The sequence below is a fragment of the Mesoplodon mirus genome, assembly GCF_964341445.2.
Source record: "Mesoplodon mirus genome assembly, chromosome: 13".
Classification (NCBI taxonomy): domain Eukaryota; kingdom Metazoa; phylum Chordata; class Mammalia; order Artiodactyla; family Ziphiidae; genus Mesoplodon; species Mesoplodon mirus.
This window is the reverse complement of record NC_138989.1, coordinates 8,679,296-8,704,207: the sequence shown is the minus strand read 5'-3', so window position 1 is coordinate 8,704,207 and position 24,912 is coordinate 8,679,296. Positions and strand designations below refer to the sequence as shown.

Genomic DNA, 24,912 nt, shown 5'->3' with positions numbered 1-24,912 from the left:
ATAATCTAAGTAGGAAATGTAGTCACAAGGTGGCACAGAAAGACACTGCCTACATATAATCTCAAGAGGCAAAGATCATCCCAGCATTTGACTGCAGGGACACATTAAGTTAAGGTGAAATTCCTGCTGGAAATGCTTATGCAACAAACAGCAATATTCTGACTGAAGAAATTAGAACCTTTCATTTTAATATAATTCTGCTCATACTACAATAAAGTAACCATACCCTAAACTTTAGTGACCTTCAACACCTAAAATAACCCATGAAGATAAAACTTTAAAATCAATTTAGGGAATTCCCTGGGAGCCCAGTTGTTAGGACTACACACATTCACTGCCAAGGGCGTGGGTTCGATCCCTGGTTGGGGAACTAAGATCCTGCAAGCTGCACAGCATAGCCAAAAAATAAAATAAAATAAACTTTAAAAAAATAAACTTTTTCCGGGCTTCCCTGGTGGCGCAGTGGTTGAGAGAGAGTCCGCCTGCCGATACATGGGACATGGGTTCGTGCCCCGGTCTGGGAAGATTCTGCATGCCGTGGAGTGGCTGGGCCCGTGAGCCATGGCCGCTGAGCCTGCGTGTCTGGAGCCTGTGCTCCGCAACGGGAGAGGCCATAACAGTGAGAGGCCTGCGTACCGCAAAAACAAACAAACAAAAAAAAAAAAACACAAACTTTTTCTGTACTGGTTCTGTTTGTCATAATTAATTTTATCACACATGACCCTGAACATGAAAAGAATGCAAGTTCAATGATGAGCATATGACCCTAAATGGAAAAACTACCTGAAAATGTTCCTTTAACGTCTGAAGCAATTTATGTCATGATCCTACAGGAGCAGAAAACTTCTAACATGGTATAGAGGTCGCCACAATCTATAAGCATGTCTGCACTGTAACAACTGAACATAAACCAGCAATCTAAAAGCACAACGCAGGGAATTTCCTGGCGATCCAGTGGTTAGGACTCCTCACTTCCACTGCAGGGGGCACAGGGTTCGAACCCTGGTTGGGGAACTAAGATCGCACATGCCAAGTGGTGCAGCCAAAAAAGAAAAAAAAGGGGGGGGGGGAGCAGAAGGCATCATTTTATACTGAAAGTTGAATCTCTTACTTCTTTTTAAACAATTTCATATATTAGCACTAGCTCATACTCTCATATACCTGGCCACAATTTAATTAAGGCCAGCAAATCTAATATTCAAATTGAGGACCCAAAAGTTTTATCTTGCCATTTACTTTGCTGTGTTTCAGTGGAAGCTCAGAGGATTAAAAATGAATGAAAAATGTGTTTTTGAGGCAAGAAATACCAAGGATTAAATTTCTTTCCTGGGTAACACAGTCAACATAAACAGTACTAGTTTAAGGTGGGATTGATACTATATATGCAGCATTTAAAATTATATTTAAACTGGCACTACAAAGAAACCAGCTATATTTTCCCCTATATGTTTTTTTTTTTTTTGCGGTATGCGGGCCTCTCACTGTTGTGGCCTCCCCCGTTGCGGAGCACAGGCTCCGGATGCGCAGGCCCAGCGGCCATGGCTCACGGGCCCAGCCGCTCCGCGGCATATGGGATCCTCCCAGACCAGGGCACGAACCCGTATCCCCTGCATCGGCAGGCGGACTCTCAACCACTGCGCCACCAGGGAGGCCCCCCCTATATGTTTTAAATATATGAGGGCTGTCTCTTTGCTGCACAAAAATTATATTCATATACATTTAATTACTGGTTAAATATTCAAGAATGAGTCAAATGTAAAATGCTAATGGAGGGACTTCCCTGGTGGCGCAGTGGTTAAGAATCCGCCTGCCAATGCAGGGGACGTGGGTTAGAGCCCTGGTCCGGGAAGATCCCACATGCCGCGGAGCAACTAAGCCTGTGTGCCACAACTACTGAGCCTGTTCTCTAGAGCCTGTGAACCACAACTACTGAGCCTGCGTGCCACAACTACTAACGCCTGAGCGCCTAGAGCCCGTGCTCCACAACAAGAGAAGCCACCGCAATGAGAAGCCCACGCACCTCAGTGAAGAGTAGCCCCCGCTCACCACAACTAGAGAAAGCCCGCACACGGCAACGAAGACCAGCCAAAAATAAATAAATGAGTTTAAAATACTAGTGGAACAAGTGACTGGGAAGTCCTTAAAAACTGACCTCAAGCTCTTCTTCACTTTTCTTCCATCCTGTAACAGCCATTCTAAAATTAAGAGATGACCTGGGGGCCTTTTATAAACTACAGAATCTCAGGACCTGCTCTTTAAGAGTCTGGGGTCTAGGAATTCATATTTTAAAGAAATTCTCCAAGCACACTAAAAAATTAATATAAGAAAAAAGAAAAAGTTTAGTACCTGGTGTCACAGATCCTGTGAGGGCCCTGTTTAGAATAGCCTTTACTATGTGCTGTTTCTCATGTGCCACGTATGCCACAGCTCTAGACCAAGAAGACCCTAAATCCCCCAACACTTGGGCAATGTACTACCTTAAAGTTTCACATTTAATTTGTTTCCATTATAAACCGATCTCTTTGTGGAAAGGTACTAAATAGCATAAATCCAAACTGGTTTTAAAAATCTGCCAAATTCTAGTATTCTCTTAGCTAGACAGACCCCCCACCCCCACCCCGCCTCACATCATCTTGACCAACCCAACTCATGCCCTCATTTTAGACAGGAAACTAAAGGTAGTAAGTAAAAGGAGTCTTACCTAAAGAGCCTCAATTAATGAAAGACTTCCTTTATCTTACTGTGTGACTCTGTGCTTTTTGTTTGTAGGAGTCAATTTAGGATTAAATCTGTTAGGAAGCTGGTTGTCTAAGGAAGTAAAAAATCCATGAAAGCAAAGATTCAATGAATACTTTCCCACTAAAACATAATTCTCCTTTGTCTGCAGGCTTCTGTGAATTCCACACAGAGAGTTCTGTGCATGAGGAGTAGGCAGCCAACACTGATGATCACATCCAGTGATACTTCCCTGATGGGGAATGTCAGTGCCCTTAGGGCAAGTGGTAGTGGAAAATTCTTACTCTTGCCAAGGGGATGCTCTGCAATATTTTCCTCTGAAAATTTTTTTCTTTGTCTCTTGAGTTCAGGCAGTGTAATAAAAGAATAAACTCTGTTATAAACTACCTTCTATTTGTTTAACATCTGACACTTCAAATTCAGCTCTTGGCTCCTTAAGTCTGTAGCTCTTTAAAACCTGCTATCACAGATTTCTACTCTGAACAAATTCTTCAATGTATACTTTATGCTAGGTTACCAAGAATGCAAGTAAAAGTCATTTAAAGGAAATAATTACTTGGCCACATTTTAGAATCGAATGAACACAAGCTTTCTTTACCTTAAAACCTAGGAAGGAGTTTTATAAAGCCAGGATACTTTAACATTGTTTATATCATTACGTCAAAAAGACTGATGGTTAAAATCAGTACTACTCAGAAAAAGCCTTTTTTGAATTGATTATATATAAGGAAAAAAATCTAGTTTATTGTGGCAAATTCTACCAGTTATTCAAATCTTTTTTTAAGAGAAAACTATACATAAGATCAGAAATTATCTCCTAAATACCACTACTGTTTCTGAGTTTAGATGGCAGAGGAAAAATGACCCACAATAGAATGAATTAACCTAAATTACTTAAACATTTAACTATGACTCAAATACTTTCACTCTTTGCAATTTGAGTCATAAATTTTGTAGTCAGGAAGAACGAATGAAATTCTTCACTTGAGAAGCCCTACTTGCCTACTTAAAGCTACTTCTAGGCCTCAGGGTGAGCATGGAAGGAACATTACAAACTGCCATACTTTATACCATATTTGTTCCCAGTCTGGTTTTTTGGATGTATTATCTAAGATGAAATGAAACTCATCTTTTAAGAATGCAGATATATAATTCTTTTCTTTAAAACCTTTGAACAGCTTCTTCCTACTAGACTTTAAATAAAGCTTAGTATCTTAACCATGGTTTTTAACACCCTCCATGACCCAATTGCTCTTACTTTTTATGACTCTCCCCTTCCCTCTAAGCTTCAAACACAATGCTCTTCAGTTCCTCAAAGTTCTGAGTCTTCACAAAAAGCAAGGCTTTCCTTGAACTTCCAAGATTAAGAGATACCAACCTAACAGAGAGCTGTCCTTTCCTAACACTCACCACATTACATATTTGATGTGTCTTCCTCACTAGACCCAAAAGCTCCAAGAAGGCAGTCACTTAGTCACCACTGATTTCCCAGGTCCTGGTATTGTGCTGGCACATAGTGGCTACCAAGTAAAATATTTGTTAAGGAATGAAGTACCTGCACACACATTATTTTCTTTAAAAAACAAGCGCACACACACACACACACACACACACACACACAAAACAACAACAACCAAGCACCAGAAACATAATTATCAAGTTGAAGAATGTCACAAAGCTGGGAACAACGAAAAAATCAGGATCCAAACAGACCTAAGACTTGGCTGAGCTGAATGAGGTTTAACAGTGATTGCTGCTTAAAATTTAGACTAAAAACAAAATACATGTATGCTAGTAGAGGACTAGATGTAGTGGGGAAAGAGAAGCATGAAAAAGACTCACAGGTTTTAGCTGGTAGGGCAATTAAGATTTCTAAAGAAATGTCCTTATGTGTAAGAGTGGAGGATAAGGTCTAGAATATCAACCAGACTCCATTTACATTAACTGCATTCAAGTCTGGGCACCAAAAAAAGCCATCAAGATGGTAAAGGGTTTAAAAAATAATTACAGGAACAGAAAGAGCCAAGACTAACCTGAAAATAAAAATTTTAGGATACACCACACCATTAATACTCGAGACTCCCAGTTCTACCATGAACTGCCACACACTTCTGGACAAGTTGCACACTCTCAGTTTTAGTTGAGGTCTCCCCCCCAGCTCTAAAAGGGAGACGAATTTATCTTCAACTACGTAACAGGCCACCATAGGAAGAGGAATCAGACTTCTATGTGCTCCAAAGCAAAAAACTAACATATAAAACAGACAAGTATGTTTTAGCTCCTTATAAAGAAACATTTTATAATAAAACTGGCGTTAATATATAACTACCAATAAAAATGGCATGGCGGCTCCTAGGCAGGCAAGTTTCCAGCTACTAGAATGGAAGATAACCGGCTCATTAGATGCTGTGGAGGCAGCCCATCATTAGGCAAATTTAGAGTATACAATATCTGGGATAGCAACATAAATCCCTCTTTGTTACAAAAGTAAAGTCTGCTTCTTACGAGGTGACAACCCATCCCTCGCTCCCTTCATCCAAGTATCTAGCTGTTAACAGTATTTATCAGATACCTTTCTCTATGGATAACACTTATTAAAACTGCATTAAAATAAAAATCACAAACCTCCTTTTACATTAGTATATACTTATCTGTCTCATTCCTTTTTAATGGATACATAATAATAATACCTAAAGCTAAAGCAATAATCTCTAAAGCTAAACTTTGGAGGATGCTTATTCTATACCAAGCACTACTACAAGAGCTTTATGAGTTACTAACTCTTAATCTTCACAATTCTAGGGAAGGTCTGATTATCTTCATTCCCTGTTTACAGATGAGGAAAATGAGGCACAAAAGGCTAACTTGCTCAAGGTCACAGGTATTTCACAGCCATACTGTGCATGGACTAAATGAGTCACCATTTTCATAGCCATCTAGGTGTTTCCAATTTTCCTATTACAATGTTATATAGAGAACATCTTTGTGCACTTAGATTACTTCTGGAGAAAAGATTCACAGAAACAGAATTTTCCTACAAATGTATACTTACACCAAATTTATTTTCTTGCCATTTCCCCATACTCTCAATTTTGTATTTTTCTGACCACTGTTAACACCAAACACTTTATTTTTAAAAATTCTTTTATCACCTTCAAAACAAAAGTTGTTTTATATTTTTACACAGTCAAATCTGGTGATCTTGGTGGTTTTGTGTCACACTTAGGAAATGTGCTCCCTATACCATGTCTTTCTTCTAATTTTCCCCCAATCTTAGTCACACTGGTAAGGATTGGAAAGGTTGGCACTTATTGGTACTGTGACTATCACTGAGTCACACACAGGGAGAGGGGAGAAGGGGAGGAGATGATTACAGGAAATGAGGAAATGCCAGCCCCATGCAATTCAGGTCAGCCTTCAAGATCAACGGTCCATCATGATCTGATGATTGGGGAGATCTTTCCGAGTTCTTCATTTCTCATTGTTCTTAACGTCTTAGCTACTCTCACAGTCATGAATAAAGGGCTCTAGGTCTCAAAACCCTCTGCTTCTAATACATCCACGCTTATTTCTTTCTTTTTTCCCACACTGATTTCTGTTTTAGACTATTTGCTGTTCTGCTTATATACAAGTTCTTAAGATTAAGAACTTATATCTCTACACAAAGAGATATAACTTACGGGAACAACTAAAATAATGATTTCTACTGTTATTTGGTTACAGTTGGCTTAGATCTACATCTCTAACTAGCCTTGTTCTCCCATCCTTCTTGTTGTGAAACAACTGCATATGGGGGAAAAGGCAAAAGACAACAAACCTTATTTGGTCATGTATCTTTGCTTCTATTTCTCTGAGCTATGTTTAATCATTCTAGGAACAGGTGAAAACGGTTTATTCTAACAATATTCCAACACTATGTAAATTGCTTAATCAGACAATATTTTACTAACTACACTGTTTAACTGTAATCGACTTTTCCCATTTTACTGAGATATAAACCAGCTGTAACACTGTAAGTTTAGGGTGTAAAACATCTGATATATACATACAATGTGAAATTACTACAATCAGTTAATATCCATCACCTCACAGTTACAATTTTTTCCTTATGATGACAACTTAAGATCTATTCTTAGCAACTTTCAAATGTGCACTACAGTTTTGTTACCTATAGTCATCATGCTGTACATTACATTCCCAGAACACATTTGTCTTAAAACTGGAATTCGTACCTTCTGACCACCTTCACCCAATTCCCCCACTCCCTGCCCCTGGCAACCACCAATCTGATATACGTTTCTATGAGTTTGCTTTTTTAAAGATTTACATGTAAGTGAGATTACACAGTACTTGCCTTTCTCTGACTTAATTTCACTTAAGATCCATCCATGTTGTTGCAAACAGCAGGATTTCCTTCATTTTTATGGCTGAATAATATTCTAGAGAGTGTGTGTGTGTGTACACACCACATTTTCTTTATCCATTTATCCGTCGATGGATACTTAGGTTTTTACCATGTTTTGCCTATTATACACAAATGCTGCAATGAACATAAGGGTGCAGACCTCTTAAGGAGAGTGAGTTCATGTCTTCTGAATATATACCCCATAAGTGGAATTGCTGGATCATATAGTATATAGCCATACCTTGGGGACACTGTGGGTTCAATTCCAGACAACCACAAAAGCAAATACTGCAATAAAGTGAGCCACATGGAAGATTTTACACTATACTGTAGTCTATTAAGTGTGCAATAGCATTGTCTAAAAAAAAGTACATGTTAATTTAAAAAGACTTAATCACTTAAAAAAGCTAATCACCTGAGCCCTCGGTGCGTCAATCTTTTTGCAACAGTAGCATCAAAGGTCACAGATCATAGAAACATAATAATAAAGAGTTGAAATATTTGCAAAAAATGCAGTATCTGCAAAGCACAATAAAGAGAAGCACAGTAAAACTGGGTATGCTTGTAACTTCATTGTTTAAAGCTGAACATCTAGAATCTTAGGGTGGATTTCTAGGGAGAAGGGCAAAAGAATCCCCTGAAATTGCATACAAGATTTTGAATACGTGTATTTGGGGAAAGAGTCCATAGATTTCATTAATTTTTAGAGGACCTGTGATCTAGAAATGATTAAGAACTACTACTGTAGACTTCCCTGGTGGTGCAGTGGTTAAGAATCTGCCTGCCAATGCAGGCGACACAGGTTCGAGCCCTGGTCCAGGAAGATCCCACATGCCGCAGAGCAACTAAGCCCGTGAGCCGCAACTACTGAGCCTGTGCACCAAAACTACTGAAGCCTGTGCGCCCTAGAGCCCGTGCTCTGCAACAAGAGAAACCACCACAATGAGCAGCCCACACACCACAACAAAGGGTAGCCCCCGCTCACCACAACTAGAGGAAAGCCCGTGCCCAGCAACAAAGACCCAACACAGGCACACACACACACACACACACACAAAAATCATACTAAAAACAGCCCTTGAAGGACTTCCCTGGTGGCAGAGTGGTAAGACTCTGCGCTCCCAATGCAGGAGGCCTGGGTCTGATCAACAGTCAGGGAACTAGATCCCACATGCACGCCACAACTAAGAGTTTGCATACCACAACCAAGGAACCCACCTGTTGCAACTAAGACCTGGCACAACCTAAGTAAAGGACAACAAAAAAATAATAAAAATAAATATAAAAACAGCCCTTGAGCCAAGGATGATTTTCATTTTTAAAGTCTTGTTTAAAAAAATTTTTTTTTTCCCCTACAGAGACTGTTTGGGACCACAAAAGCCAAAACATTTACTAGGTAGCTCCGTCAAAAAGTCTGCCAACCCCTCTACTCTACAGCACAGAATTAACTTTTCTGATATTTGTGTTAGGGATCTCAACAGGTATGGATTAAGGGTTTGCTGACTGTTCAGTCAGGCTTCTCCAATCCTTTTTTCTAAAAGCAAAAGAAAAAAAGGCTCATGGCCCCAGCTAAATAAGAAGCTACATTATCTGAATCATACATCTTTTGAGCCAGAAATCTCCTTAAGAGGCTACTCCAATTTCCCAGTTTTGTAGAGATTAGGTTAATTTACTTTGTCCAGTGTCATATGGAATTAGGATAATAACACAGGTTCTTACATGAATCAGTCATCTTTCTTTTTTACAACTTTATCTTTTCTATTCCTCAAATGCTTGGAAATGCCACTTCATACATGTTACTAAATTTCATTACTGCAAGCTATCAAAAGTGAAACTTTTTTTCCCTTAAATAATTACCAAGTTTAAGAATTATTCTTTTCATTTAAAAAATCCTGAAATTGCTGGCACTACTGCTGAATATTTATTCTTCATTTTAGGAAATATAAAATCAACTTCTCCAGAACCTAAATAAAGCAAATGCAGTTTTTTGTTGAGACTCATTTCTATCACCTACATAATCTTAAAATATGACTTATTCCAGAGTATACTACAGGACAGAAGTCATCTGAGGATATTTATGTCCTTGCGCTATTCATCAATTCTGGGTTACCAAGATACAAGAAGTTTGTTTTAAACAACTCTGAAGGGACTTCCCTGGTGGCACAGTGGTTAAGCATCCACCTGCCAATGCAGGAAACATGGGTTCAAGCCCTTGTCTGGTAAGATCCCACATGCCGCGGAGCAACTAAGCCCGTGCGCCACAACTACTGAGCCTGCACTCTAGAGCCCACAAGCCACAATTACTGAAGCCCGTGCTCCCAGAGCCCATGCTCTGCCACAAGAGAAGCCACCGCAATGAGAAGCCCACACACCACAACGAATAGTAACCCCTGCTCACTGCAACTAGAGAAAGCCCGCGCACAGCAACGAAGACCCAACACACCCAAAAATAAATTAAAAAAAAAATAAATCTGAAAACAGTCGCCTTGAGAATACCCCTCCCGTGCAAATACTGAAACCTCCCCAAATTCTAAAGTTAAAGAGTTTCATGACTATCATAGCTTGATTCACCTTGATAATATTGGCAAATAATACAGAACGCTTAAACACTGATGTTCACATCTCATAAAATTATACCTGATTTTATTACTTTTTTTTTTTTTTTTTTTTTTGCAGTACGCGGGCCTCTCACTGTTGTGGCCTCTCCTATTGCGGAGCACAGGCTCCGGATGCGCAGGCTCAGCGGCCATGGCTCATGGGCCTAGCTGCTCCGTGGCATGTGGGATTTTCCCAGACCAGGGCACGAACCCGTGTCCCCTGCATCGGCAGGAGGACTCCCAACCACTGCACCACCAGGGAAGCCCCTGATTTTATTACTTTTGGTTTCCATCCATCAGAGAAATATTTTCCTCAGGAAAATATTTAGATAAGATAAAACAAAATTAAGATAAAACAAAATTAACCATTAAGATAAAACAAAATTATTGTGGCTTCAGAAGATGAACACATGGGTAACTGTGTCCATATTTTTACTTGCCAAATCAATTTTATTTGGTTCCTGTATTCTAGATAGTCAGAAGTGTATGTATGGTTTTGCTATGCACGCTTACACAACGTCTTCCTGGAAAGGTTATTAGTTGGTATAGCAACATCTAAAATATAACTTCCTTAAACCCCCTCCATCTCCCCCTCAAAAAGCCACCCAGTCTAGTCTTCAGAAAGTTCAGCAGAACCATCCTATCAGATGTCTTCCAGAAGCTAGCAGAAAGAAGTTTATCATCTGAAGTTAGGAGATGATTCTTACATCCAAACAATGACTACAAAAATGTCTCTTTCTTTCGGCAAATATCAAAAAAGCAACTCCATACTCACTTTCATCTTCAAAACAGTTCACAGTATTCTCCAGTTTTTCAATTCACCAGAAAGAACCCTCTCACACTCAATTTCATAATTTAAGTAACAGTATAAAAGTTACCATGTCTAAGAGCACAATTCATGCCATTTATCCCTTCAGGCCATGTAGAGAGTAAGACTTTGACAAGAAATAATTTAAATCAACATTTAGAATTGAAGTTCATTTCTACAGTTTTACAGAACTGAATTATTGGGCTAAATGCCAAACTGCAGGGTCAACTAGATTACTAATCCTAATAAAAGTAGAAGTTAAAAAGCCTCAACGTGTATAGTCTTAAAAGTCTGAATAGGGCTTCCCTGGTGGCGCAGTGGTTGAGAGTCCACCTGCCGATGCAGGGGACACAGGTTCGTGCCCCGGTCCGGGAAGATCCCACATGCTGTGGAGCGGCTGGGCCCGTGAACCATGGCCGCTGAGCCTGCGCGTCCGGAGCCTGTGCTCCGCAACGGGAGAGGCCACAACAGTGAGAGGCCCGCGTACCGCAAAAAAAAAAAAAAAAAGTCTGAATAAAATAAATACCTATTTATCTGGCCCAGGTCAAGCAGTCACAATATGTTTTCCCAAAATGTTCCATATAATTCACTTAAATGCCTTAGGATTACATCTTTCCCAGTTCAGTGACCCACTGGTCCTAGTAATCTAGCAAAACTAACCATTTCTAATTTGGATCTAAATACATAACCACCATGAAACGTCACCAGAACAGACCAAACAAGAGTATACTGACAACCTAAAAATTAAAATTGTGATCAGGCATCCTCGACATGATAAAGGGCATCTATAAAACGCATAGCTAACATCATACTTCATGGTAAAAGACTGAATGCTTTTCCCCTACGATCAGGAACAAGACAAGGATGTCTACTCTTGCCACTTCTTTTCAACATTCTACTGGAGAGTCTAGCCAGGGTAATTAGACAAGAAAAAGAAAAGGCACCCAGGCTGAAAAGACATAAAAATATTTGTTTTCAGATGACATGGTCTTATATAGAAAAAATCTTAAGGAAACCCTGAAAAACTATTAGAATAAAAGAGTCTACCAAGATTGCAAGGTACAATATCAGTACACAAAAATCAACTGTGTTTCTATACACTAGCAAAGAACAATCTCAAAATGAAATTAAGAAAACGATTCCAATTACAAACAGCTCCCCCGCAAATAACAAACAAAAAACGATAAAATACTTAGGAATAAACTTAACAAAAGTAGTACAAGATTTGAACACTGAAAACAGAGTGTTAAAAGAAACGAGACCTAAATAAACATAAAGACACCCCATGGTCATGGATCAGAAGATTTAATATTACTGTGATGTTTATATTCCCCAAACTGAGCTACAGAGTCAACATTATTCTTATCAAAATCTATGCAGGGTTTTGGGGCAGAAATTAACAAGCTAAACTTAAAATGTATATGGAAATGCAAGGGACTCAGAACACCCCAAATAATCTAGAAAAACAACAAAGCCAGGGGACTCAAATTTAGTGATTTCAAAACTTACTACAAAGCTACAGTAATCAAGACAGTGTGGTACTGGCATGAGGACAGACATACAGATCAATGGAATAATAGTCAATCTGCAGTGGAAAATGAAGTCAATTGATTTTTGACGAGGGTCAGGACAATTCAGTGAAGAAGTCTTTTCAACAAATGGTGCTGATACTACTGGATATCCAAATGCAAAAAAATCAAGTTGGACACCTACCTCACACCATATACAAAATCTTGGTGACATGAGATCACAGAATAGCTTCTTAGATATGACACCAAAAGCACAAGCAATGAAAGGAAAAAAAAAGACAAATAGGACTCTATCAAATTAAAAACTTTTATGCTACAAAGGACACCGTCAAGTAAAAAAGAAACCTACAGAACGGGGGAAAAAGAATTTCAAACCCTATCTGATAAACCAGGATATATAAAGAACTCTTACAACTCAACATTAAAAAGACAACCCAACTAAACCCAATGGATTTAGACAGTTCTCAAAGATGACATACTAATTGAAAATAAGCACATGAAAAGATGCTCAATACCATTAGGAAATTAGGGAAGCACAAATTAAAATCACAATGAGATAATACTTCAAGGCTAAAATTAAAAAAGACAAGTGTTGATGAGGATGTGGAGAAAATGGAACCTATATACATTGCTGGTGGAATGTAAAATGATGCAATCACTTTGGAAAACAGTTGGGAAGTTCCTCAAAATGTTAAACTTTGAGTCACCATAAGCTCCAGCAATTCCATGTCTAGGTATATATCTAAGAGAGTGAAAGCATACGTTCACACAAAAATTGTACTTGAATGTTCACAGTAGCATAATAGCCAGAAAGGGGAAAACCACTCAAATACCCATGAACTGATGAATGAATAAACAAAATGTGGCACACCTAAACCATGGAATATTATTGAGCCATAAAGAATACAGTATACACATGAATGAACTATATGATACATGCTACAACATACATGAATCCTGAGAACATACTAAGTGAAAGAAGCCAGTCTAAAAAGGGCATTTATTGTATGATTCCATTTATATGCAATATCCAGAATAAGCAAATCCCTAAAAAAAATTGTGGTTGCCAGGGACTGGGGAAAGACGGGCAGAGGAAGTGATTGCTAATGGGTATAGGGTTTTCTTTTTGGAGGAAGATGTTCTGAAATTAGACAGTGGTAATGACTGTAGAACTCTGAATATACTAAAAACCACTTAATTACACACTTTAAAGGAGTGTATATTATGGCATGTGACTTATATCTCAATAAAGCCATTTTAAAAAAATTGTAAACTAGGCCTCCAACAAAGTGATATATGAAATATGTACACATTCACTAAGGATACTGTATATACTCTAGCAAATTAAATACAGTTGAAGACAGAAGCAATAAACCACAAAGACTCAGTTTCAATTGTAAAATATGACTAACAGTATGCACCCCATAGAGTGGTTGATGGTTAAAAACCAAGCACTAGCAAGTTTATCACTGTAATTGGCACACACTTTAAGCTTCGTTATTATTGAACTTATGCATAGAGACTTCAAATTATCTATTCTGCACAGAAGCTGCACAATAAGCAGGTTTACATTAGCTAAACCTACTCCATACCTCTGATTTCAAGTTTCATTTATTACTCACTGAGAGCTTGTTACATGCTCAGCAAGAAGATTTCAATGATCAGTGTGACACACTCCTGCTCGCTGCCTAGTAGTATGACAATAGTGTTTAATAAAATGTTCATATCTATCTAAAACTAGATGCTCATATCTATCTAAAACTAGTTACCACCTCTGTTCAGCATCCCTCAGAATGGTCAAAATTCAAAAAAGAGTAGTATACAAGAGCCCAATGTCTAAGCATTGCATATGCTTTTAGCAATTAGTACACAGTGGGGGAAGAGTTGGAGGAAAAAAGTGTTAACTATCAGGACCTGTAGACTCCTCACAAAGGATTCAAAACCAGGTGAAATCGGAATAGGGTTGAGTATGTGTACTGCTTAGAACAATTACTATTGGTAATAAGTAGATTCACCTAAGATGAGGGATTTAAACTCATGTTTTAATATATATTTTTTGAATATTAAAAGAAAGGCAGTGGGGCTTCCCTGGTGGCGCAGTGGTTGGGAATCTGCCTGCCAATGCAGGTGACACGGGTTTGGTCCCTGGTCCGGGGGGATCCCACATGCCGCGGAGCAACTAGGCCCGTGCTCCACAACGACTGAGCCTGTGCTCTAGAGCCCGTGAGCCACAACTACTGAAGGCAGTGAGCCACGACTACTGAAGCCCGAGCTCCACGGCGGGAGAAGCCACCACAATGAGAAGGCCGTGTGCAGCAACGAAGACCCAATGCAGCAATCAATCAATCAATTAAAAAAAAAAGGCAGTAGCTGCCAGGATCTAGGGGAAGGGAGGTAAAGAGAAATTACTGTTCAATGGCAACAGAGTTTCAGTCTGGGAAGATGAAAAAGTTCTGGAGATGAATAGTGGTGACAGCTGCACAATGATGTGAATATACTTAACGCCACAGAACTGTATACTCAAGAATGGTTAAAAAGGTAAGCTTTGTATTATGTATATTCTACCACAATATAAAAAAATAAAAATAGGAAAGGGATACTACTCCTGTGTCACACATACTATGGATCAATCATCATCTGTCCTTCCTAAACTATCAAATGCAACATATAAAACACTACATAGGGCTTCCCTGGTGGTGCAGTGGTTAAGAATCCACCTGCCAATGCAGGGGACACAGGTTCGAGCCCTGGTCCAGGAAGACCCCACATGCCGCAGAGCAACTAAGCCCGTGTGCCACAACTACTGAGCCTGCGCTCTAGAGCTGGCGATCCACAACTCCTGAAGCCCGCGTGCCTAGAGCCTGTGCTCTGCAACAAGAGAAGCCACCGCAATGAGGCCCTGTGCACCACAACGAAGAGTAGCCCCCATTCACCACAGCTAGGAAAATCCTGTGCACAGCAATGAAGACCCAATGCAGCCAAACATAAATAAAACAAAAGAAATATTTTTTTTAAAAAATTAAGAAATGCTTAAAAAAACAAACCAAAAAAACACTATATAGGGACTGCCCTGGTGGCGCAGTAGTTAAGAATCCATCTGCCAATGCAGGAGACATGGGTTTGAGCCCTGGTCCGAGAAGATCCCACGAGCCAAAGAGCAACTAAGCCTGTGCGCCACAACTACTGAGCCTGCACTCTAGCACTCTAGAGCCCACGCACCACAACCACTGAAGCCCATGCACCTAGAGCCTGTGCTCCGCAACGAGAAGCCCACGCACTGCAATGAAGAGTAGCCCCCGCTAGCCACAACTAGAGAAAGCCCGGGCGCAGCAACAAAGACCCAACTCAGCAAAAAAAAAAAAAAAAAAAAAAAGAGTCCCGTATGGCTAGAGCATAGGGAGTTGCATAAGATGAAATCACAGAAGCAAGCAGAAGCTATACAATGCAAGGTCATTTAGGGTCAAAGGAAAAAATTTATATTTCTGGTGCAAGAAAGAAGCCACTGAAGTGTTTTAGCAAGTGAATAAACATGACCTTTAGGAAACTCTGGCTTCTGTGTGGAAAGAAAACAGTAAAGGAAGGCAGAGCCTCGTTAGGACACAATGACAATGTCAGTGTGAGGAGATGGTGGGACTGGTGTGGTGACTGAGGAAAAAGTAGTAAACAAATTTGGGTGTGTTTTGGAGACAGAATCAACTGGTCTTAGAGACAGAATAAAAGAGGAAAGAATCAAGATGATTCCCAAGTTTCTCTCAGTTAACTAGGTGGTTAAGAGTGACTTACTGAGATAGGAAAGATAGGAGAGAACCAGAATTCAGAGAAAAGAGAAACCAAAACCACCTCCATTGAAGAGAAGCTGGTTTTAGTTTATTCCTTCAAAAGGGAAGATGATGCTTTGAGGATCAAGGTTACAGCTTCCTCTGACGCTGTAAACCACTGCTATCTACTGATGCAAGCCAAGGATAAACACTTTGGGGGTGATTTCTCTACGTTTTCAGATAGATTGAATATACTGAAATAGCTTAACTAGCACAAAAAATTCTTACAATATCTTAATTTGACAGGCTGAAAGTATATTACCAGACTAAGCTGGAAAACTGGGAAACATACAAAGTCAAAAAGAATCTTGTGCAATATTTAGGTGATCTGCAAGTGCACTGACCACATATATATTTGTGGAAAGACAAACTATCTTCCTCTAATGTTTCCTTCCTCAGTTACTAGCACCATCACCACCTGGGCACCTGAACTAGATATCCTGCCAGTATCTTTGATGCCACACCCTACTTCATCACATCCACCCCAATATCTATTAAGTTATCAAAACCTGTTGCTTGGCACCTAAACCTGAGGCTCACTTTTCAAACTATACATGGCTGTAATTCCTTGCCCAAGGGAGATTCAGAGTTAATACTTTGGGTTGAGACCTGGTAAAAACTTTTAAGGAGGGTCCCCAGATAATTCTGATGTGCACCCTTGCTTTAAAACTCCTACTTATAAACTCAAAATCTTCCCCTCATTATTCTTAATGCTACAGCCTTCATTATTGTTTGCTCTCATTAGCTCTTACCTATCTCCAGCCTTCCCATTTTGACCTACTTCCTACATCACCACCAGAATTCCCTCTCTAAGTCATATTTTTGCTGTAAAATCTATGGTGACAAATGGTTAAATCTAAATAAGGTCTACAGATTTAAAAAATGATATAATACTGTTATCTACTTTCAGTAGTTAACTGGAATCATATTAAAAGAATGCTCTAAATTTTATAAAATAATCACTCAAGTATTTAGGAGTAAAGAGGCATCATTTCTGCAACTTACTCTCAAATAGTTCAGACAAAAATGTGTGACTGTATAGACACAGACTGAAAGAGGATAATGCACATGTGATAACAAACATTTGGAGAATCTGGGTAAAAGCTAAATGGGAACTCTTACTAGTCTTGCAATTTTTATGTCTGAAATTATGTCAAAATTAAGTTTAAAAAATCCACTGGCCAAAACACTTCATTCTGAGTTGTACTTTTGTTAACACTATTAAGCAAGCTGTTAGGTCATTTATACAAACTTTGCTGTCCTAAGTAATCAACGTGTGGGTACACAGGCAACACTATTCTTTTTCTGGAAGACCTATGACAAGGTAATTTACTTTTGTTTTTCTTCTGTTTGTTTTTTCGGCTGCGCCAGGCAGCATGCAAGATCTAGTTTCCCTGACCAGGGATCGAACCCGGGCCCCCTGCATTGGGAGGGCAGAGTCTTAACCACTGGACCACCAGGGAAGTCCTGGTAATTTAGTTTCAAAGGCCAAAACTGTAGAGCACAGGCCAGGAGACTCAGCACTGAATTCTCATTACAATGAGTAAGACAAAGCACACTTTCCCCACAAGTCAGTGTAAAGGTGTTACTATGAGACAATTCACAAAAAGAAAACAAGTATTCTGAGCTCAGAAGGGTGTGAAAAACCACAATGATTTGAATAACCCAACGTAATAATTCCCCAGCAAAAAGATTACACAGTTCTGATTGGCTCCAGGGGCATTCTGGGTTGCTTGAAAACATGGCATTGACCTATAGCAAGGAGGACCGTTTTGAGATCTGTGTAGAGCTCTGGCACTGCAGTGGATTCACTAACTTTTTAAAGCCCAAACCTGGATCCCTGGCTAAGATCCCTAGCTCAGTGTTATGTCAAAGTATTCTTAAGTAGAGCTTTTAAAGTCATGAGATTACCCTTAGCCATCAACTAGGTTTGACGGTTCCAAGTTTGACCTATTTGTGCCAAGAACCAAAAGAGGAAAAACTATGTAGCCATTAACTAGTATTCTACAAACTGCTCACTACAACTAACTGTCAAATCAAGATTAAGTTCATTATCTCACCAGCACTAGTGTTCCACAATGTACTAAAAGTAATAAGCACAATAATTCAAAACACCTTGTTTAAAAAAAAAAAAGAAAAACACTTATCAACATGAAGGGAGGTGCCAAAACACTGAAAATTTTACAGAAAACCTGATTCATTTGGATAGCACTAAAAATCTGTTAACGTAATTGATACACATGAGCCTAACTTTTAAAACTCTTAAGTATGAGCTTTCAGAAAAGGACTGTATTCAGATATACAACCTAAAATAAAAATGACAAACTCAACTCACCAGCAATTTCTACAATATCACCAGGAACTATGTCTTTAGCTTTAATCCGCTGTACACTCTTCCTGTCTTGTCGATACACTTTGCCCATTTCAGGCTCATACTCCTTAAGGGCTTCGATTGCATTTTCAGCATTTCTTTCCTGTAAAAAAGAAAACAAAAGATAACAGTAGTAAATACAGCCTGCCACTGCCAAGTGTTTATAGCCCTAGGAATCAAATTTTAGAGTTGTAAACTAAACTTAAAAAGAAAAAACACAGGAGATGCATATTAATGACATTTGTAATAAATGATTCACATCTGAAGGGAATAACACTAGGCCCTTATGATTTTGTATTAAAAATGAAAAAATAAGCCCCCGAAGAAGGGTAAGGAGATAAAAATCAATGGAAAGAAGCAGTTTTTAGAACCTGCTATCCCTATGCACACTGTGCAACATGGCCCTCACCTTCAGCTTCACACACTCACATCATTAAATCAATCTTGACCCCCATGAAAGGTGATGGTCTGGGGTTGGACTGCCCAGGCTCAACCCAGGCTTTTGCACTCAAAAGCTATGTGACTGTGGATAAGTTACATGACACACAGCTTTATGGCCTACAAAACCAGGACACTAACAGTACCCACCCTCAAGGGTTGTGAGGATTTACAAGCTATGTGTAGAATGCTTAGATTGTGTTTTGGCACACAGTAAATGTGTGTGATGAGTGATGAATTAAGAAAATCCAGTTACGTCTCACAAATTCTAAATCTCTCACCAGTACTAAAGACCAATAAGTGGCCGGAAGCACTGCCAGTCACATACCATATTTACCATAATATTATATATGAACATGTCAAGACTTAGTCACACACAATTTTTATTTCCTAATTTCAAGATGAAAGATGCAGAATTAAAATGAGCCATGCTGAAAAAAAAAGCTAAGGGAAAGTTCCTTTGGGGGGCGGTGGGGGAGTATGTGTGAAATTTGCCTTTTCTCCTTTTAGAAGATAAGCAATTAGGACTTCCCTGGTGGCGCAGTGGTTAAGAATCCGCTTGCCAACGCAGGGGACACAGATTTGAGCCCTGGTCCGGAAAGATCCCACGTGCCGCGGAGCAACTAAGCCCGTGCGCCACAACTAATGAGCCTGCACTCTAGAGCCTGCAAGCCACAACTACTGAGCCCGTGTGCCACAACTATTGAAGCCCTCGCGCCTAGAGCCTGTGCTCTGCAACAAGAGGAGCCACCGCAATGAGAACCCACACTCCACAACGAAGAGCAGCCCCTGCTCACTGCAACTAGAGAAAGTCCGCACAGAGCAACGAAGACCCAACTCAGCTAAAAATAAATATAAAATAAAATAAATAAATTAAAAAAAAAATAAGCAATTAGAAGCAGCAAATCTACAAAGCACACACCCAGTCGAGGTTACTCAGTGGACAAAGGAAATAATTCTTTCATTTCTCTCACATCTTTGCCCTCCAATCTAAAGCCCTTCAGTTTAACCTTTATTTGGATAAAATTTATGCTCGATACCATGCAACCTCATTTTCCACACTGTGGTAAAAATTAAGTCCCCAAACCTGCTCAAAGAGAATTTAGATGACACAAAACTGAAAGCTAATGGCATGTGTCTAACTTTTTATGTATGCATTCCTGAGAAAGTACAGGAAACCTTAAATTTGGAAAGTTCATGATAAAAATAATTTAAATCCCAATCAGATCTGCTTAAAGAATGAGTCTATCTGTATCACCTTATGATTAACAGAAATACCAGCATATCTAACTCTAATTAATGTCACTGCTAAAAGGTCCTTCAGATTAAGTTCAAATGTTACTGATACTGTAGAAAGAATAAATTCTGAGCATTGCTGCTATTCAATTATTCAAATTTGAAAAATTTGAAACTTCTTCCTCAGGATTTTCCCCCCTGAATGTATGAATTGTGGCAGTTTTATTTTTTTCTCTTTCCTTGAGGTCATGTCAGGTAGAGTTTAATTGGACTGACCAAAGTTAAGATGTCCAGGAGCACTGTATTTTGCTTCTATTAAAAATCAGGGAGGGACTTCCCTGGTGGTCCAATGGTTAAGACTTTGCCTTCCAATGCAGGGGGTGCAGGTTCGATCCCTGGTCAGGGAGCTAAGATCCCACATGCCTTGTGGCCAAAAAACCAAAACGCAGAACAGAAGCAATATTGTAACAAATTCAATTAAGACTTAAGATCCCACATACCACGGAGCAACTAAGCCCGTGCACCACAACTACTGGGCCTGTGCTCTAGAGGCTGCGAGCCACAACTACTGAGCCCACCCACCTAGAGCCCGTGCTCCGCAACAAGAGAAGCCACCGCACCTCAACGAAGAGTAGCCCCCACTCACCGCAACTAGAGAAAGCCCACGTGAAGCAACAAAGACCCAACACAGCCAAACATAAATAAATTTATTTAAAAAAACAAAAACAAACAAACAACAAAAAACAGGTCAGCTTGGGGAAAAACAAATATATCTTACTACGAACAAAAACTTAGAAGACCTTCTAAGGTTTCCTTTGTTCTAAAAGTTACAACTCCTACCTCCTCCACTCAAACCTAAATAGGTCTAAATGTCATTCCTCAAACACACTTTGTACCTCTCTGCTCATGCCACCCCCTCTCTGGAATATTCTCCCCAGCTTCAACCCACAAAAGTCCCATTTCTTTATAGTTCCCCCAATTGCTTGTCAGCCTTCCTTGATGACACTGATCAGAAATACATGCCCCACCCCTCCCAAATACTACCTTACACTATAATTATAACTTTCATTACTTCCAGAAAGCAAGAACCCTATAGTATTTATTGCTCATACCCTTCTGTATATTATGTAATAGGATATCCATCAAAAATATTACTCTTTTCTTTAAGCTAAGACATATCTAAAAGTCCTGTGAAAATTGCTGTAGAATTTTACTTTGGAGTTCAGATCAGCCAGGCCCTGGATATAAATCCCAGATGCTCTATGTATGTACTATCTGTATGGCCTTTGATAAGTCAATCACTCTGAACTTCTATGTCACATCTGTCCAATGGGAATATCATCTGCCTTACAAAATCACTCTAAGCACGAAATGGGAATATATATGAGGTATCTACTATGTAACTGATATAAATTAATTTAAAAATGCATATGACTAACTTGAGAAGGACAATCTAATGCTATATATTGTTTCTTTTGCCTAAATTATTCACAAAAAGATTTCTATTTAAATAAAAGCAATTTAAAAAAATCAAATGTGGCACAATTAAAAATTTCTTCTAAGTAGGCTTCCTTCTAAATGAGCTCACCACATAAAGGCCTTCATGTTTATTAATAAGATCAGAAGTTTACAATTCCAATAGGACTAAATATGTTTATAAGATGCTTCCACTTTAAGAATGACAGATGCACTCTATTTTAGTCCTGAGAGAGGTGACTGTATCTATCAAACATCTAAAAGATCAATACTTAAAAGATGAATGAGAGGGACTTCCCCGGTGGCACAGTGATTAAGAATCTGCCTGCCAATGCAGGGGACACGGGTTTGATCCCTGGTCCGGGAAGATCCCACATGCCGCGAAGTAACTAAGCCCATGCGCCACAACTACTGAGCCTGCACTCTAGAGCCCGCGAGCCACAACTACTGAAGCCTGCACTCCGCAACAAGAGAAGCCACCGCACTGCAACGAAGAGTAGCCCCCGCTCACCGCAACTAGAGGAAGCCTGCACACAGCAAAGAAGACCCAACGCAGCCAAAAGTAAAAAGATGAATGTGAAATATTAGTTTGGGTTTGTTAAAATATATCAAAAACAAAAACCTAACATCCACAGTCTTAAAAAAGTTAAATTCGCAAACTAGCTATCTGCAGAACACCAATCATGCAAATATGGGGCAGACGTGTGATCCCGTTACGTTTCTGTAGTAAAATTAGCTTCCATTCTGTGAATAAGAAAGGCCTGGGTACTGGGCAGTTAAGGGAAAATAGCCAGGAATATGCTCTGAAGGTAAAATTATTTAGGATTTAAACAATTTTTATAGCTAAATACACACACACACCCCAAGGAGAATGAAAGTTTTTCATAGGAAGCAGCTAGAAAATATAAAGAGAATACTGGTTGTCAAATTTTCTGGTTTTCCTTAAGTAGCTTCTTTATCCACTGTTCTTAATTCCACGCTACCATGAAGGATGAGCAATTTTAACAGCAAAGTATATATGCATGAGGTCTAAAATTTTGCCATTAAATAAATTAACAGATAAAAAACACATGTAGTCCCACAGATTATTTTAACACAGTTTAAATCACTTACGTAAATTACCAAAATTTTGCACTGCAGGAATTTTTGCTTACCTGCCATACACCCACAATTGCATTGGCTACTAATATAAGTAAAATCACAAAGGGTTCTACAAAAGCTGTAATTGTTTCTTCACCTTCTTCAAACCAAGCCAAAACCTAAAAGAGAAATGGCATGCGTTAGAATTGTAATGTGTTCTTACAACAAAAGTGGCTGGCATTAAAGGAATTATTATGATACATAAAATCTCTTTTCTTACTATCCTTAGAAACAAAAGGTAGCAAAATGTAATGACATAAACAACAAGCTTATATCTTGTTCCCAATAATTCTTAAGACTCAAAACTATAAACTTCTTAATAATACCCTTAAGAACTAATTTATTTTTTCATGTAATAATTGGTTTAAAATCCAAAACAAATACTTTTGGGAACTAAATCCCATTCATTTTCTGTGTATATTTTTCAAAAGAAATAAAACAAATTCCTGATTTTGTTAAAGCAAAAGGCAATCATGAAACTTTGTTAATTTGGTTAATATTCACATCAAACAATACCTATGTGGCACAAATTCATAGTAAAAACAACTTAATCATTGACTCAAAATTAGAGTATAGGGCTTCCCTGGTGGCGCAGTGGTTGAGAGTCCGCCTGCCGATGCAGGGGACACGGGTTCGTGCCCCGGTCTGGGAGGATCCCACATACCGCGGAGCGACTGGGCCCGTGAGCCATGGCCGCTGGGCCTGCGCGTCCGGAGCCTGTGCTCCGCAATGGGAGAGGCCACAGCGGTAAGAGGCCCGCGTACCGCAAAAAAAAAAAAAAAAACAAAATTAGAGTATATAAACTGCTAATGTCCCACATATTTTTAGTGGTGTTGCTGAAGGTCATTACTGCAAGGTTGTTCTGCGATCAGGATGTATTTTGAAGGTTATCCTCCATATGATATCTAGTATAGGAACACAGCACTTCAGAGATGACATAAATCCAAAAATGTTATACCTGGGCACAGAACACTGTCCCAAGAAAAATGAGCAGAGAATTAACTTCTAGCTCACACAAGCCACACTGTACTTTCTAACCGAGCAACCCTAAGAAGAGAGAATCCAACACAATGAATCTTAAAATAAACAACATAGTAAAAGAGGCATCTAAATGGTTAAAAATTTAACAACCAATTTTTGTGGAAAACTGCCAATCCAAAAAGGATGTTAAAGGTATCTTATGATACAGCCTGGGAGGTAAGATTTGCCTTTGCCTTTTAACACTGCTTAAAATGTTTGTATATTCCACAATGAAATCTTTTCTTTAAAAGATCTATTCAGTAAACAATGAAAGCACCATTTCTGATACTTTTTAATATTGTCAGATATGATGTATGGCAATAATGAAACCATCTGACGACTACATTTTTATCTAGTGGAATACTATAAAGTGAGCTTTGACACAAACAGCAAACAACCAGAAAGATTAAGGCAAGACCCAACATGAATTTTGCAAGTAAACGAGGGTAACGATGAATTAACAACAAATATCAATTTGTTAGGCAGCTATGCTCACCACTATACCACCAACAAAAGAAATATCAATTTGAGCAGGAAAAAAACCAGGAGACCCAAGGCCAGGTCCTGAAAGACGCCAATCACCACCGACAGCTAATGAACCAGGGCAAGCAGAACACCAGAATGAATATAAATTGTTCCTGCAAGCTTTCAGCTGGGCATTCCTGGTGTTAAGGCCAGGCCTAATGGAAGGATGAAAACTTCTCTAGGAAGTTATAAATTTTGATAGATGCAAGATCACAGCTGCTTTGATACTAGCCTTTCAAACATTTGCCAAGGAGAGCATATCAGAAATAAGAAACTTAATTAGCTCTTGGGGGAGAAAAATTGCTCAACTTGAAGAGTAACTAGGACCTTTAGAAAAGGTCAGTGAGGCATTAGCAACTCTAAGATAAGCTTCACACCTTGTTAAAGCGGGTATGAATTTCCCTCTTGGCAGCTAGGCCTGAGGAACAAACTTAAAGCAATATCCCACATAAGCTGGAACAAAGGAAAAGACTAAAGCAAGCAAGCAAGCAGTGACAGGACTATCAAAGCAAACCTCTACTTTTCAAGAGATGTGTGGTTCCTTTGCACAAATGGTATTTATCAATAATGCAATAACCCTCATCTGTATTATGTAGTAGCCTTTTCTTCCACTATGTGACTTTAAATGTTTATGTGTAAGAAACACAGGCATTCATAGTTATTTGAGGGTTCTGTACAATGTATAATTACTGCCTGATGAGAAACTAGTGGGCAAATCTCTTAGTGTGGAAGGACAGTGCTGAACCTACTTAACACCGACAACTACCAATTTTCTAATATTTAAAAAAATATTTTGAAACCCACAAATAACCC

The 24,912-nt window shown here is 39.1% G+C and overlaps 1 protein-coding gene across 3 annotated transcripts in view; it reads right to left on the bottom strand.

Moving 5' to 3' along the window:
* Window positions 1-24,912, bottom strand: part of ATP2A2 (ATPase sarcoplasmic/endoplasmic reticulum Ca2+ transporting 2) — a 63,019-nt gene that overhangs the window by 31,072 nt on the left and 7,035 nt on the right. For all 3 annotated transcript variants that reach the window (XM_082641353.1, XM_082641352.1, XM_082641354.1), the window contains exons 4-5: window positions 22,569-22,673; window positions 18,229-18,367 (exon numbers count right to left, since the gene is read on the bottom strand). In XM_082641353.1, the coding sequence (XP_082497479.1) occupies window positions 18,229-18,367; window positions 22,569-22,673 (244 nt within the window). The remainder of the gene's footprint in view (window positions 1-18,228; window positions 18,368-22,568; window positions 22,674-24,912) is intronic.